Genomic DNA, 16,690 nt, shown 5'->3' with positions numbered 1-16,690 from the left:
TATTACTGCCACAATAAACCTCCCCTATCTTCAATATAGTGCTAAATGCATCAGTAATTTCACATTAGCTTATATGAGTGTTTCAGTATTATAGTTTATGAACAAGACAGAGGTTTGGGTTTATTCTCTAAAATAATTATCAAAAATCTCTTTAATGTTCTCTGTATTATTCCTGTCAATACACACTGATGTATGAACCTCTGAGATTCAAGACAACTTCCTCAAAATGTTGTCTCTCTCATGTGGTGTTACTGTGTTACTGCATTTTGTGTTTGCGTCTCTATGGTGATGTTTCTCTGAACAACACAGGAAGTGTTCAAACATTTACTGTCAGGAGAGGAGAGGTATGTCATTATGCCCAATTTCAAATATATTTACGTAAAGACTTCAAGGTGAGTCTACCGTACATTCTCTACAGCTGTCGGTGTGCTGAATTAAACAGAAGAAGGAAAATCTTCAGGTTAAGAATGACTTGTGAGCCTCCTGAGCTGGATTAAGCTCTGGCTGCTCTAGTGCTGCCAGTGAATTATAGAGAGAATATGTTCGCGCTTTGAATATGTATTGCATGGTGATTGTTTTTGTAAATGTAAATGCTGTTTTGCTTCTTCTGTTTGAGCAGGATGCTGTTAAGACATTACAGCCTGATCATCATTTCTTCTGAACAAATGAAGGTTAAGTGAAGTGATGAAGAAAGAAAACAGCCTTAACTGCACAGCTGCTTGTGTGATTACTAATACAACCTTGGATCCTCATTTATTAAGATCTTTGAATGCTAAATCAGGGCATGTGCAGTGGACAAAGTGAGGCTAAATGCCATGTATAAATATGTAAACACATACTTGTGAAGAACAGGAGCAACAGAGGACTTCTCTAGCAGCAAATCCAACTATGGAGACATACTGTACCAAAAACGTTATGTCTGAACTCCTGGAGGACGCTGGAAATAGTAGACGGCGCATCAGCCTTCTTCCTCTCAGTGAATCTCTCTTCAGTGAGCAGCAGAAGCTGAGGCATGTGTTGGACTGGGCTGACAGTTTCATCAGCAGTGGGTCAGAGATTCACCAGGAAATATGCAGAGCTGACCATCTGATATTGGCTGTAGCAAAACAGGGGGAAATAAAAAGATCAGCTGAAAACAATCATCCAATCTCCTGCACCGCAGGTCGTAATGAAGAATTTCAAGGAAGAGGAAGTATTGAGAAGGTTTGGCCTGAGAACAGAGAAACTGGACGTATGAAAAGTATGGACGGACTGCATATCACCAATAATCAAACTCCCAGCCAAGACAGAAGAAGCAGACTTTACACATCTAATCAAAGACATCACACAAACATTTCTGACAGCACAGTGTCTGGTGCTGGGAACAGTGATTCCACAGATATGATTTATGAAACAGCTGAAGCTCTGTCACATGGAGAAAATCAGATAGTAATGAGGAAGGATGTTGAGAAGAAGAAAACAGATGATGGCAGGATGGTGGAAAAGGATGGAATAATGCATAAAGAGCAAGAATCCAGCTCTGCTTCTGTGATATATACAGACGATAATATGACCCACAATGAACGAAAGGCAGTAGCCAAACACATGGCAAAGACTGCAAATACTGCTTTCAGCTATAATTTGAAACTATCATCGAATTTGTCAATATATGAGCAGTATCAATTTTGTGTGGATCAACTGCATCACCTCAGAATGAGACAAAGCCAACATACTGAATCAGGATGCTCCACAGAGTCACCTGAGAATCAGAGAAAGACGCCTGAAGAAAGTACAGCAGCAGCTCTACCCATGTCTAGCTTAGAATTTAACTCTTCCACTACAAATCCTGAGATTAAAAAACATCTCAATAAAGTGCAATGCAAGAGGGTTACAGCTGCAGAAATAACAAAGGAGGGGAGTTCAGACATCATTAATAAAAACCAGGACAGAACCACATACTGTAGAAATAGAACAACACTTACTGAACATGGAGAGACCAAGGAAACATCTGCAGAGCCCAGTCCTGAAAGCAGACTGTTGCGTCAGAAGAATACCAGCACTGCACATTTGGACCTCAATGGCAACAATCGTGATTATCTCATAAAGGAAACTCCAGAGACCAGAACCTCAACTGATGAGGTTATTAACACACCTATGGAGCGCCTGAGGGCTGCATCTGATGATGTGAAGGAGAGCGCTGCACTTCTTGCTAACCCAGGTACTGGATATCATATATGAAGGAAGACGTTAATTAAAGTTAAATGTTGTACCAGTACCATCTATTGTCTAGGGCTTCAAGCGTATTTTACAAAAAACTGCAGGACTGTATACTTCTATCTCCTCAGGCCTTGAAAAGTCATTTAAATGAAATGATCTTAGGAGGAAAAATCTGTCTGCAACTACTCAGAACATAGTGCAAAAAATGAAAAAGTGACGATATTTTAAGGCATTATGACATAAAAAGATTGGGAACAACTGGCCTATAGGGCAGGTTTTTGGTTAGCACAGTATTTCATCTTCTACCAATTCTATATAAAATAACTGTCATGGTAACCATAACTTTAGTGTGTGTGCATACATTAATATATTAAACTTATGTGTCTTTCTGTGGATGCATGTGTGCACTGCCTCCCCCTCTGTCTGTGGTCAGTTTCGCTGTCAAAACAGACTGAGCATTATGAAGCCATTAAAGGTCATCGGGGGGATGTCAAAGGTCAAAAGAAGAGAAGTGAACATTGGGGTCCCTGGAAGCCACAGCAGCAGATAAAGTACTCACATGAACACTGATGAAGTGATTTTTGTGTGTATAACATTTTGGATTCATTTCTATTTAGAAAAAGTACAGTAGTTATGGATTCCTGAATTTTATTAATATAAGTAAAAACTCCAGAATGTACAATTTAAAAAGGGATATTGCAGTAAATAACTGAAACATCTGTTTGTTAATAGATAAAACTACAATCTTCCTCACTCTACTGAATAACGAACATGGGATTATTTCAAAGCTACCCATAATGCCTGATGAAATGTTTTCGAATATATACTGTAACTGTACCAGTGTGTCAAACTGAACCTCATCCTCTGTCTCCAGCAGTCTCCAGTCAGCAGGAGCAGCAACACACACAACCAAACTAAATCCACAAACACACTCAAAAAGACACACACCAGAGGACAGAATGAAACACACATCACTTTCCAGGGATAAACACAGATGCCTGGAACCTGCAGAGACACACACACTTCCTCATGATGACCTCAGACCAACATCACCATCTTTGGGTAAATATCCAAAATCGCAAATACATATCTACAAAAGTCTTATGAAATTTTAAATGCTCTGTCCTTCCCTTTATCTGTGTTTACTCCATCCCTGTCAGGGGTAAGCAGTTGTCCTGTGGGTTGCCAGATTCACATCCCTCCTCCCCATGTCAGCTTTCCATAATGTAGCCATCTTCATGGTCCTAATGTGGATGTGACAGGGAGTCTGTGCTTCAGTGCATATGTACATGAAGATGTTGCAGAGCTCCTGTGTGTGCATGTGTGTGTGTTTGTGCTGAGGATGTTGGGGAGTACTATAGACCCATTTTAATGTTTGTGAACACTTTTGTTTTGATCAATATTACCTTTTACATTAAACATAAAGGCAAAATGTGAGAATCCATAGCACTCAAGGGAGTTGGTTTATCAGTGGGGTCACTGTGACCCCAAACATCAACAGTGTGTAGTCCCTAAACGCATAAAACAACAACTTCAAGTAAAAAAACTTTTTTTTTAGAAAGTTATAATGAAATTAGGAGAATTCATTAAATATTATGGTAGTAAAGCAACAATAAGAAGAATAAATTAAGTCATACTGACCTCAAACTGAAGACAGGAGTTAATGATTTTACACTTGTAGTATAACATTACACAGATATAATTAAGGAACAAATTCTGTTCCTTAAAAAATTAATTTCACATTTTAGTAGATACCAATCCTGCAGCAAGTCATAAGATACAATGGATTTTATTACAGTTACAACATAGTTGGTGTTTGTGTGTCACGCTATAGTCACACTGTGGGAACACCTTGTCCTCACAAAGTTAACTATTTATTTTGACGTTATAACAAAGTTGGAATACAGCCCTGTTCAGGCTGTAGTGTTTAATTAATGAAGGTCACAAGTAATAAAAATAAAAGGAAGACCTGTTAAACTAAACTGACTGTGTGATTATATCTTTGGTAAAGTTTTATGAAAGTAGAAGTTTCCCTGATGTTTCATTTTTCTCAGGTGACCCAATGTTACACCCTAACAGAATATGAATATATAATTCTTTATTTGCTTTTACAGGTAAAACAGATCATGGCGATACGAACAACACCGACTATAAACACAGAGTAAGACATCTGTACATCATCACTTTGTTTATCCCAACATGGTTGTGCCTCTAATTTCATGTGAAAACCTTTTTAAATGTCTGACGTAAAAGTACTTTTGTGTGCTTTCAAATAGAAAGAAGATATTGTGTTAAAATAATTCTTCTTTTTTAGCACGTATTTCATTCTTGTGAATTTTATTGTATTTCTATACCAATGTGTTGTCATTACACCTATTAGCCAGCAGGTGTCCCTGTATGTGACCGCTGGCTGCGTCTGCCTGATGAGGTGTGGTTGTGCATCCTGTCTCTTCTGCCTCATCGTGATTTGTGCAGAGTGCTGCAGGTGTGCAGCCGCCTGCACACCCTGGCTATGGATCACACACTGTGTGAGTCTGCCCACTCCCCCGTAGAAGGTTATCACTTGAAAAAGGTTGGCTGGAAATGTTTCAGCTACAGTTAGTGCTTCGCAGCTTTTGCTGTTTGGAGTGTATGACTGTTGTGGAAACATTATCTTTTAAAGCTCAGTGAGTGTGCCACCACAATGACCTAGGAAAGTGGGATGACCAGAAGTTTTCCAGGTAGCAGCACATAGTGTGTTCTTATAATGTAAGCTGATTACTTCCATTGCAGTGGCGTACTGTACCACACCCTGGACAAACACGCTGTAAGATAACCCAGACCTGCACCATCACATGCTTTCATAGCTGTGCACACACTGTAGGTCAGAGCCAAAGTCTTGAAGTTGATATACTGAAAATAAAATCTGTTTTTCTTTTTCTCAAGGGAAAAGTCTGAGGATTGAAGACTCCACCCTGACAGAGAGGTGGCTGCTGTTTGTGGGCAACTGTCGTCCCCGCAGTCTGTGCCTGTACAGCTGCAGTAGCCTTTCTGTCACCTCATGTGGCCTCAACACATTTTTCACCTTGTGCAGAAATTCTCTAGAGGTAAAGAAGCAAATCAGAAGTCAAGTCAAAAGATTTGTAAACATCCCATTATTGTGGGGTACTTTATAGATCACTCAGAGCAGTTACAGAGGATCAGAGGGCAGATAAAGAAAAGCTACAACTCTGTGGATGCTTGCCATCACCAGACTTTACAGCAGGGCCCTCAAGCTGTAGGGTTAAACCCTCTGAATCAGTAAGCCTTTGGGCTGTCTGTGTTAAGTAATGACATCTTTCACTTGGAAGGAAAAAAAAAACTATAAAGTGGGTCTTATGTCATTTACCAGTGAGATGCATGTTCTGGGCAGCATGGTGGTGGTATAGGTAATGGATGGATGGATGGATGCAGGGTCACTAGAGATCTGTAGTCTGCTTTTTCATTAACTGGTTGAATGAGACTATATTTTATGTGTGTCATCATTTGCTGATTACAGGAAATTAAGGTCACAAGTTGCACTGGTCCAGATCTCCATGGTGATCAGATATTGCTTCTGATTGGTCAGCTGTGTGAACGTGTGATCAGTGTGGATGTAAGCTGGAGTGGAGCTACAGACACAGGAGTGAAAGCTCTGAGTGACAGCTGCACAAGGTCAGTTTCACAAATACATAAACACACAGATGCACAGTGTAGTATATAAAGTGTAAGGATGATATAAAGCGTTACTCTGTTTGTTCATTGACCTTCTGTGTAGGTTGAAACTAAGATCAGTTGTCCTAAATGGCTGTCATGTCTCTGATGACCCACTGAAGAAACTCATCATAAGGCACAAAGAGAGGTCAGAGTTCTTTCATGTACTTCTGTACAAATTTCTCTAAACCTGTTTATGTATAAATATAATGTTAGTTGACCTTGTACTATATTGTAGGCCTACTGTATGTGGATGTTTAGGCAGACGAGGAATTAGCATACATACAGTATATGGATGTGTTTTCCTGTCTTTAACATTAAATGAACTGAATTAAATGTATAAATGTATCTATCCACCAAGCTGTGTGATGTGATATGATGTTGCAGCTACATACATGCATGGAGGTCAGATGCATTTTTGTTCAGCCAGACTGAAATCTGAGTTACATTTCATAACTTTAGAATCCAAATGTGTTACCTGACATCCTGTGTTTTTTCTCTTTTTTAAAACCACTTCAAACACTGCTTTTCACAGTTATGACTAGTTTTTTTAAATTGGGGGAAAAGCCCGTGTTCAGCTGTACAGGAGGAGGTGGGTTACCCATTGAGCTGTGGCAGACATTGTTCAGTCAGCATGAAGCACTGGGGTGTGGGGCGAATCTGCAATGACATCATGTGACAAAAATACAGAGGAGTTTTAGCTAGAACATGTCTTGTTTCAGTGTACTTGACAATAATGTTTGCGTTTTCAGCTGAGCTTTGTAGTGGATAATTCATCCAGATCTATTAGGATGTGCACATGTTTGTTTGTTACTGTCTGAACATGTTTTCACCTTAGTCTGTGCAGGTTGGAGGTGTTTGGGTGTCAGTTCCTCACTCCATCCTGTCTCCAAAGTGTATATGAGGTACTTTATTTTGAAAAGCAAACACCAGCTCCCATATCTAAAACAGATCTCAAATATCCTTTAGCTTGTGAATAAGTGACTCCTCGTGCTTTTGCATCATGTCTGTGCTTTGCACAACATGACACCATGTTTTCTGCTGTATGCACAATATGTACACTTTCTTTAGATGTGTCCTGGCCTCCAGCATCTTAACATTGGACAGGTGCCAAAAGTCAACACACGCTGTCTCACAGTGATGACCTCACAGCTCAAATGTCTAATTTCCCTCAATGTAACTGGTCTACAGGCAGTGAGTTTGAGATTGAACTTTCTATGAATTTTAATGTAAAAGATTTTTTTTTTTAACTTACCAGAACAGTGACACCTGCATTTTTAACTCTGTTTCTCGTTTACTGTAACAGGTTACTGACGCCACACTGGACACTTTGCTTCAGAACTGTGTCAAACTTCAGAGTCTGACACTCAGTTTCTGTCGTGGAGTCACTGACCTAACACTGCACAACATCAGCAAATACACACCTTGTATTAGGTACAGACACACAGATCTGTAAGAGAGCCTTATCTTAACCTTAAAATTAGTTGTATCTAACCTAAATGAAATGTCTCTGTTATGTCAGTGGGGTTTCTACCAGCAGAAATACTTGATAAAGGTATTCTTGAATTCTTGGCAGTTTACCGCTATAGTGTGTCTCTTTGTGTTTATGTCAGATCCCTGGACGTAAGTGGCTGTAAGGCAGTAACAGACATAGGAGTACAGTCTATAGCTCTGGGGTGTGGGAGACTACAGCAGCTGGATCTCAGTTCCACCAGCACAGGAAACAGAGGGTAGGTCACAACACACAATAAACTGAACTGTAGTATATTTCTGTTTTTGTGACAGTGTGTGATGTGCTACATGTAATGGTCAGGATATGATTTGCTAAAGATCTACCATTATTTTTCAGTGGATGCAATCTGCTACAAGAAAAATCTTTTTGCTCGCTTAAGCTGTGTGTAGTTTTGTTGCCACATCCCTTCATATTTGCAATAAAGCTGATGAGTAAAGTATTTTATGTGACACAGGGTTACTCTGCTGGCAAATTACTGTAATGGACACCTCCATACTGTCAAACTCAGTTTCTGCCAGATCACCTTAGAGAATATACTGAAGCTCTGCAGACGCTGCAAAAGGTAAACACACAGTCAATAAATGTCTGCATTAATTTCACAGAGAAGTGTAAACAGTCACTCTGTGAGACTTATCAACACTTGAATGTGTCTGTGAAGTTTCAGTTTAATGTGTTACTGTCAGCTCTTTAGCACTCTTTAAGTGAATAGCTGTTTAAAGCTGCTCTCCACTGTTGTTGTTAAAGTCATTCAGAAAACTTAGCCAGGTCAAGGTGAATATGTATTCATTATGTAGGTATTAAAGGCTGCCTGAAAGATACTATTATGAAGACATTAGTGACTGTTACTAGTGGCGTACGCAAAAGCAAACACACACACAGACTGAGAACTTAAACTGACATGAAATTTAGATACTACAGTTACCAAGTTATTCTGGGAAAAAGAGACGAGCTGCTAGTGGTGCAAATATGGGAGTGATATGCCAGAATAAAAAAGAGCTGTCATGGTTTTGGTCTAATGTCCTGTCTTATGCTTTTATTTCATTTGCTTTTATTACACTGTCACTGGCTGTCCTTCTTGCTTTCACCTGTTGCGCGTTTTCATTCCTGGTTCAGTACTTGTAATCACCTCACGACTCTCAGTCTGGTTGCTGGTTCATCTGACCATGTCTCGTTCTTTCACTCACACACACACACACACACACACACACACACACACACACACACACACACACACACACACACACACAAGTCCACGAATTCTTTGGTAGTTCTTGTTATTAGGTTTTGCCTTTATCTGCTTCCTGCTATTCATTTTGCATTCCCCTAGTTTCCTCTGTTATGTTTAGTCAAGTCTTCTGTAGTCCTTCTTTTTGTCTGTTAGCCTTTAGCTTTGTGTCTCTGGGGTTTTCAGTCTTCTCACTGAAGTCTGGCTATCCTCTCTAGTTCTTGCGTCCGTGTGTACATTTGGGTCCTCCCTCTCTCAGACCCTGACAGAGCTGGACTATCATTACTACCAGCACCAAACCTCTGACTGTATGATATCTTTGCTGGGTGGTTAGACAATCTAAAAATGACGGTAACATATCAGCATACAATTACACTTCCTGTTTCCATGTTTGTCACTCTTCAGGCTGAATGTGCTCCATCTCTACGGCTGTGCTCATCTCCCCACTGCAAGAGAAATCAGAGAAATTAACGCTACTGTTAAAGTTTACCCTGTGCTCTGACTTACACACAACTGGACTGATGCATTCACCATATCAAAGCGCAAAATGAAAGAAATAATGAAGCTAGATGTTTTTACATTTATTGCATTTATTCCTGTGATACTGTAACTGGTTAAATGAGGTCTGGTGGAGTTTGACTGATGAATAAAATCAATTTCAATTTATCTGTATTTGACTGTGTGTGTTTGGAGATTTCAGACATACTATGCCCTCCTATCCTGAGGGGCATTGAGTGTTTTATTGAAAGGGACCCACAATTCATTCTTGCCCCAGAGTTTTCTGTTGGTTTAATCTGATCCTGCCTTCTTAATTTTTACTCTTACTTTGTAATGCAAATAACAGCTATATGGTGCAAACACCTGCTGAAAAGTGATTCCTTACAGTAAAAGGACTTGATCTTCTAGAAGCCATTCAAATTATAGGAAAAGGCTCACTGCCGAATTTTAAACAGGATTCCGAGTTTAAGATTGAAACACATGGAGTGCCTAGTAGTGTGTGTAAAGTATCTCCTGTGTATCACAGTACATACAGGTTGATGATCTCTGGTTCTCTAATTTATAAAGTCTATGCAGTCCAATACAGGCTATTATCCTTTCCCCACAATGAAAGCACTTTCATTTGGCCTGAAGCCCAGGCCTCTGTTGTTAAAGAGAGAGAGGGAGGGAGGGAGAGAAAGAGAAGAGTGAACACATACACACCTGTTTCACACACTGGTACTGATAGTTGGGAACTTCCCTGAGTCGGACACAGCAACTTTTCTCTTCGTTCAACTGTTTATTGGTTGCAACAAATCAGAAGATTTGGCGAAGACAGCACCCCACTCGAGCAGGAGGTGTCCACGTTTGACTTACTGAGCGTTTAAACCTCCTGAAATGGATTAACTCGGTCATTATTTTTGTCAATTCATAACAGCTGTCGCAATGTCTGGATAAGCATGGAAAACGTCTGGAGGTTGAGGATTTCACTTTGCGGTTTTCTGGTGTCCTGAGAATAAAACACCGCCAGTTGTTGACTGGGTTCTTGGGTTTCTTCTTCTCGGAGATCACCTTACTCTACAAAAGTGATTCTTTTCTTCCAGCCGGCCACATTCCTCCAACAAAGGTATGAACACGGAGGAGCAGGATCGACTGCGCTCCCTCCTTGAGGCTTACGTGGACCAGTTCGGGAGGATCGCGAGAAACAAGTTTCTCAATATGTGTGCAGAGATGCAGGTGTCCGCTGCCGAGGCAGACCGTTTATTTAACCGGCTGGACGTAGACAAGGACGGAACAGTGACTGTAATGGAGCTCACCAGCGGCTTCCACGGCGGCTACCGCAAGGATATGGAGTCGGACGTAGGGTATGTGTCCACCGCCTGGGAGCATTTCGAGAGAAGACTGGGCGAGCAGACCAAGTTCATCCCCAGGTGAGCGCGCACACCTGTCGGCTGGTCAGTGGGGAAGGTTGTGGCGATGGGTGGATGGGTTTTAAAATATGGAAATTCTCGGATGATATCAATGCGTTCAACTGTGAGCGCACTGTGCGTAAAGATGATAGCGGGACACATGGAAATTCACAAATTATATATTAGCCTACAAGGCGGAACTCTAAAACAAGGGAAAGGGTTTAACTATTAACGATGGGAAACGTCCAGTAGAGTATACTGCACAATCTTTGCTGCTTATACACAAAATATTAAGCATGTTGGTGACACAAACATTTGACCTACGTGCACATCCTGTGTGACTGCGCCAGAGAATGTAAGGGGTCTGGTCACCAGCGGCGTCCACGTACGTGTTTTATATGTGTACATGAATCTCTTTCTTGAGAGCCGTTTTTCCTGAAGGCACCTCATCAATTAATTAATAATCCAAATAAACAATTTATTTCTGCACGGAGACACTAGAAAATGTAACCCTCATTCTTGCTTAGTCCTACTATTGATTACTGGCAAATGTGGTTTTGCTGCAAAGATTCTATTCTGCACATTATTATCCGCAGCATTATGACTGAGGCTGATTAAATGACTCAGTCACATTTGACAGAGACTTAGGTTATAAGGAATCAGGCAGTGTACTAAAAGTAGGTTCATCAGCACCAAATTACTTCCAAGATGCCTTCCATGCTTCCCCCATTTGGTTTTGTCATACATTTGTTTTAAAAGGGCACCAAACCGGTGTATTCTGCAGCCTGAGATTGTGTCAACTACACTGTACTTCCTAACAACCGCTTCTGCTTATGTTTGTTTGTGTCTTAGTTTTTGCCGGTCTGACGTGGAATAGTTTGTGTGTTTCTGTTATGGCCAATTTGTGTGTGACAGTGTAGGAAGCTGAAGCAAACACTGTCACTGTGGCTTATTGACAGACAGTCAACAGCGTCTGTGTACTCAGGATTAAACCAGTCAGAAGGCAAACATACCCTCACACGCACTTTTTCCATCATACCTCGACACAGGACATTTTATCACAAAATAATGACGTACACTGGAAAAACAGCATCATTGCTCATACTGAGGTTAAGTCTCACATTAACATATCCTAATGGGTTTAGTATTTCTGTCATGGAATTACAAAGTACACAGTGAGTCAGTGACAAACTAATTCTTGCACGTGTGCAGTCAATGATTTTGATCTGTTTCAAATCATACTTTGGTAATTGCACCTAAAGCTTCTTGCATTTTTAGCAGAAGTCGAGTCAAAGTTTGCATATACAGTATAGTGTCTTCCATAGGCAGGGCCGGCCCGTGGCATAGGCAGTATAGGCAGATGCTAAGGGCGCCATACATCCAGGGGGCACCAGAAATGGAGGAAGAAAAAAAAGTGTAACTTCCACTATTCTTAAAACTAGACCTCAGAAAAGAATAAGCCCACCACATTAATTTAACTGCATAGCAGCAAAGCCTACTAAGTAGTAGTAGTAGTAGTAGTAGTAGTAGTAGTAGTAGTAGTAGTAGTAGTAGTAGTAGTAGTAGTAGTAGTAGTAATAATAATAATAATAATATAGCCTACTTGCCTAAGACGCCTCCCCTCTCTTCCAAATAATCCGACTTTACCTGCTATTTATAAGCATAAACCATGTGGTCTCAAATCAGTTGTCATATGATGATGTTGTAGATGACTTTGCTGCAAGAAAAACCAGGAGAGTAAAGCTGTAGCAGGTTATGTGAGATTGAGGAGGTGATGGTGTAGTTTTTAAGTTACGGCAGTACCAAAAACACCACTAGAGGTCTTTGTAAGATCATCTTTTTATTTTTATTTAAATCCTTGTATTTTTTTGTGCCTACTCGTTTCTTTAATATCTTATTTTGCACAGTGCCGTATTTATATTGTATTTTTAAGTTAATGTCACTTGTTTACACTTTTTATTTTGGGAGTATTAATAGGTACTTTATGTAAGCTATTTATATTGTATTTCATATGTTCAGTTCATTTTTTTATATTTGTTTCTTTAATTCTTTCTAAGTATTTTCAGTGTGCAATTGCTTTATTTAAATAAAAGAATGTCCAAGACAAAGCTATTACGTTTCTTATGAGTGTATATACACTAGCAGTGGAATTTACTGCAATGCAACGGGGCGCCACCTGAAATCTTGCCTAGGGCGCCAAATTGGTTAGGGCCGGGCCTGTCCATAGGACCACTTGCAGCCAGAAGCATCACAACAGGACCATAGGAATATTAAAGGTCATTCCGAGTTGTTAACAGTTGAACTGTTAAATGGTGGATCACTTGTGATATGGTTGAGCCAGTGTGCTTTTACTCAAGACAAACCCACTGTAACAGAAGCACCATAACTTCTCTTTCCTTTAGGCATTGGGAATATAGCAACCCAGTTTGTCACTCTGATTTCACTGCTGATGGAAAGCACCATTCAAATTTTGACTGTAATATTCGTTGCTAATAAATAAAATTATAATTACAATAAAATAAATGTGCGTTCTCATTGGCCTGTTTGATAGTTGTACCGAAAGGCTTTAATCCATTCACATTTAAAAAAAATTGTATGAATCAATGAAATAACAGTTTCTTACTCATTCGGGGAGGTGCAGACCTCTAAAAAAATTTTGGATGGGGTGGCCAGGCTGGGGTACAGACTCAGAGAGGGGTGGCACATTGGAAATACATGTGAAAAGTAAATTAAACCCTTAGTTCTATGAAATAATAAACCGTGCGTTATAAAGAGTCAAATCGTTTATTTTGTGTAAAAATGACATTAGCTTTCTTTAGCTAGCTTTGGCTGTGCTGCTTATTTACTCCTGACTGGGGGCGTCGCGGCTGCACAGTGGTTCCCCTCTCACTAGGGTGAATCATGCCAAGTACTACACACACAATTGGAGAAATGAATGCAACAATCATGCTGCATGCATGATATAAACAGAATTTGAATTTGACCAATATCATTTAGAAAGCACCAGAACTATATTAGTTTTACAGTATTTAAGGAAATGCATTTGGAGATGACTTTGATTTTAATGGACTTGGATTCAAAGAAACAGCCAATCTGAAAAGGTTACCTGTCACTACCATAAACATGTTAGTATTACAGTAGAAAAGCTAATGTCAAATCCTGATTTTCTTCCAGTTGTGAACAAGCAGCGACACTTTACCAGAACATCAGCCTGACTGAGCCCAGACTGATTCCACAGTTCGAGAATGTCATCATGAACTTCACCAAAGAGATCAAACATCAGAACTCAGAGATAGAGAACCTGGCCCTTGCCATCAAACGGTGAGAAACATTCATGCACACCATATTTTTATCTCGCTTTACAGTGAAAACACTGTGGATATTTTGTGTTGCAAGCCTCAATGTTTAATCACTCTTTTCTGAAGTATTTATTATTATTATTATTATTATTTTATTATTATTATTATCATCATCTTACATGATATGTGCAGCTCTTACATTAAGTGTAATGGGATTTGATGGATTATGGGTATACAAGAGTGAAGCTCCTCATCATGGTTATGGGTCAGGAATGTGTGAAAGTATAGAGTCAAATAGTCTGGCTGCATAATTATACCAATTAATGCTTTAAAATTGCACACTTTTGCACATCTGCTTGTTGATCTTTGTGTTGCCATATTATCAATTAAATTTCCAGTAGAAATCTTCATGATTGTAAATATGTGGCTCCATATGTACAGAAACATAAATGGCATGAGAGTCCAGTGTTGGCTATTTTTATAAGATGTTAAGTTAAACCTCTGAGACATTTGCAGTACAGTGAAATGATCCTGCTGTTGTTTTTCAGAGTGCAGGACCAAGCGTCAGTACAGCTCAGTGAGATGGAGGAGGAGATGGACCAACGCATTCATGCTACGGAGAGTAAAACTCGGGAGCAGGTGGGGCAGACTAACGTAGATATGCCGTACAAACGCACATAGTAGAATTCCCAAAGCTCAATACACACACACACACACACACACAAAAGGTATTTTAATCTTGTTTTAATATTCCAGGCTAGTTGTTGTAACCTGAGTTTGTGTAGGCAATGCGATAAGCCGGGATGCATTTGCTGAGCTCTTCCTTCATGTCAAACAAATGTGCATGACTGAGCTACACTCAGACACGCCTATCGATAAGATGGATGTCGCTACGCTGTGTATCCCAGATATAAAACGGTAGATAAATGGAGGTGGTAGTGTACATTTCGGCCCTCAGTGATATGGCTGTATATATTTGTGATGATAAGGATGGGTGGTGTGTGGATGGAAATAATAATCTACTGTACAAAGATGCATGCTCCAGAAAATGTTTTACTGTGGTTTCATTTTCTGGCAAACCTGAACTTTAAATACCTTTTTTTTTCCCCCAACTGATCCTGTCACAAGAATGTGATTTATAAAACAAATATTGAAACGTTAGGTGGTGTAAATGGCTTTTTTGTGCTTCAGTAAACTTTGCTGAGTGTTCGGGTGAAGGTGTAACTCAGCTCATCTAGTTAATGTTGGTGTTAAAGGTATAGAATAAAACATTTTTCTTACCTTCAAGATATTTCTAAACTGATTTGATGTGCTGTCCTGGTTATCAAAGGTTTATGAAGGGTTGATGTTGACGTCTGTGTCAGTCAGGTGCTGAAAGATCTACAGCATCGCTACCACCTTCCCAGAAGGTGTCCAGGCTTTTGACTGGTAGTATACATAAAGTGATTCATCCACAGTTCAATGAGACCTAGATGGGAGAGGTAAAATTCAGGGCAAGATTTGTGAAGCCAGGTGTGTAAGGATATTTATACAATTTTTGTTTTGCTGAAGAAGGAACAAAACCACAGCTGAATCTTTGTCAGAGCAAAATGTTTAAAAACTCTCACCATATCTTTAAATAGTGTCAATGAATAGACTGACGCACGGGTGTTCACCACATGGCTGACATTGTAATACTTTCATTTCCTTATCTGAATCAAACTTGTTTTGTTGCCATGGTAACCATTTTGGAAAATTGGAAGTATTTCCCGGGAATCTCAGTGGGGAAAAGAGGCAGGGAGATTTGATAACATTTGGCTTTCCATGACATGAAATGAAAAGTGTTTCTTTGCAGCTTTTCAAACCTAATTGTGTAGAATATAAACTTTGTTTTATCACTGTGTGTGTGTGTGTGTGTGTGTGTGTGTGTGTGTACACAAACGTAAGTAACCCTAGACCAGTGACTCACTTGAATCATGAGCTGCTGTTTGTGTTGTCCAAGATAAACACATAAAAATAGAGGACACACCTGTAAGTCTGTGTTCCGACTCCTACTGTCTTTGGAAACTAGATACAGTTGTTGATACACTTACTGATTCCCCAGCAGCCTCCATTCATGGCTCAAAACTTGTAGAAAGAACAAACAGTTGCAAAAAATATCAAGATGCAACTAATTATCTGACTTGGTTTTTGTGTTCATGAAGGAGAAGACGAAAGCAGACGCAGCCCTGGGAGAGTTACGAAGAAATTATGAAAGTGAAGTGTGTGAGCTACAGTGTAAAATCCAGAGGATGCAGATGGTAAAGTTTTCTTTCATTGAGTCCACTCCATTTTCACTTTAACACACCACTTATAAGTACTGTCAAATGTCCTGAACATGAATTGTGTGAACTTCTTCATCAGATAGAAGAGAAGTACAAGAACATCACTGTGAAAGATGAAAGCCTAACTTTGAAGAGGAAGATTAATGACCTAACACTGGTGAGACCGAATCTACATCTTGTCATCATTGCAGAAAGTTTTGTTTAAGGTGTCAGAAGAATTTGATCTCCCATGTCAAATCAAATCAAATCAAATTTTATTTGTATAGCGCCAAATCACAAAAAAAGTAATCTCGGCACACTTTACAAAGTAAGGTCTAGACCTTACTGTTACCAATATTATTACATAGGGAAAACCCAACAAATCCCCCTTGAGCAAGCACTTGGCGACAGTGGGGAGGAAAAACTCCCTTTAACGGAAGAAACCTCTGACAGACCCCGGCTCTTGGTGGGCGGCCTTCTGCCTTGACCGGTTGGGGTGAGTGGATAGAGGAGAGACAAAAGAAGAAAAGCAACAAGACACAACAATCAAACACTGATCAGGTTGATGTGGCTGGTGA

The 16,690-nt window shown here is 39.8% G+C and overlaps 2 protein-coding genes and 1 long non-coding RNA gene across 6 annotated transcripts in view; 2 read left to right on the top strand and 1 right to left on the bottom strand.

The window, feature by feature from the left end:
• The first annotated feature begins 181 nt into the window (after positions 1–181).
• LOC109961559 (uncharacterized) lies at positions 182–9,771 on the top strand. 3 transcript variants are annotated; one of them, XM_020602465.1, is made up of 15 exons: positions 182–344; positions 620–2,197; positions 2,630–2,747; positions 3,071–3,258; positions 4,311–4,357; positions 4,577–4,724; positions 5,122–5,282; positions 5,714–5,868; positions 5,972–6,055; positions 6,746–6,812; positions 6,979–7,101; positions 7,214–7,341; positions 7,521–7,637; positions 7,875–7,982; positions 9,051–9,771. In XM_020602465.1, the coding sequence occupies exons 2-15, from the start codon at positions 889–891 to the stop codon at positions 9,145–9,147; spliced, it is 2,850 nt and encodes a 949-aa protein (XP_020458121.1). In that variant the 5' UTR covers positions 182–344; positions 620–888; the 3' UTR covers positions 9,148–9,771. The 3 variants fall into 3 exon arrangements, with proteins under 3 accessions (XP_020458121.1, XP_020458122.1, XP_020458123.1); XM_020602466.1 differs by having other exon boundaries at positions 182–2,197; positions 3,074–3,258; XM_020602467.1 differs by lacking the exon at positions 7,875–7,982 and having other exon boundaries at positions 182–2,197.
• LOC109961562 (uncharacterized) lies at positions 4,366–9,915 on the bottom strand. The gene is made up of 4 exons (XR_002275150.1): positions 9,846–9,915; positions 9,014–9,091; positions 6,509–6,567; positions 4,366–5,276 (listed from the first exon to the last, which is right to left on the bottom strand). It is a non-coding gene; the product is annotated as an uncharacterized LOC109961562 (long non-coding RNA).
• Positions 9,916–9,932: 17 nt separating this feature from the next.
• rasef (RAS and EF-hand domain containing) overlaps positions 9,933–16,690 on the top strand; it is a 17,466-nt gene continuing 10,708 nt past the window's right edge. Inside the window, exons 1-6 of one of the 2 annotated variants that reach the window (XM_020602469.1) lie at positions 9,933–10,248; positions 10,351–10,552; positions 13,706–13,852; positions 14,379–14,469; positions 16,014–16,109; positions 16,213–16,290. In XM_020602469.1, the coding sequence (XP_020458125.1) occupies positions 10,353–10,552; positions 13,706–13,852; positions 14,379–14,469; positions 16,014–16,109; positions 16,213–16,290 (612 nt within the window). In that variant the 5' untranslated portion in view covers positions 9,933–10,248; positions 10,351–10,352. Of the gene's footprint in view, positions 10,553–13,705; positions 13,853–14,378; positions 14,470–16,013; positions 16,110–16,212; positions 16,291–16,690 lie in introns of both variants that reach the window. The other variant, XM_020602468.1, reaches the window with a different exon arrangement.

This window comes from Monopterus albus, unplaced genomic scaffold (assembly GCF_001952655.1).
Source record: "Monopterus albus unplaced genomic scaffold, M_albus_1.0 scaffold56.1, whole genome shotgun sequence".
NCBI lineage: Eukaryota > Metazoa > Chordata > Actinopteri > Synbranchiformes > Synbranchidae > Monopterus > Monopterus albus.
The sequence above is the reverse complement of the archived record's forward strand: the minus strand, read 5'-3'. Positions and strand labels throughout refer to the sequence as shown.

What these genes read in the sequence shown, in the direction of transcription:
- LOC109961559 (XM_020602465.1), top strand. Translation starts at nt 889, where the DNA reads ATGGAGACATACTGTACCAAAAACGTTATGTCTGAACTCCTGGAGGAC. An exon ending in GTCTCCAAAGTGTATATGAG is followed by an intron (nt 6,813 to 6,978) that starts GTACTTTATTTT and finishes CACTTTCTTTAG; the next exon opens with ATGTGTCCTGGCCTCCAGCA. An exon ending in AAATACACACCTTGTATTAG is followed by an intron (nt 7,342 to 7,520) that starts GTACAGACACAC and finishes TGTTTATGTCAG; the next exon opens with ATCCCTGGACGTAAGTGGCT.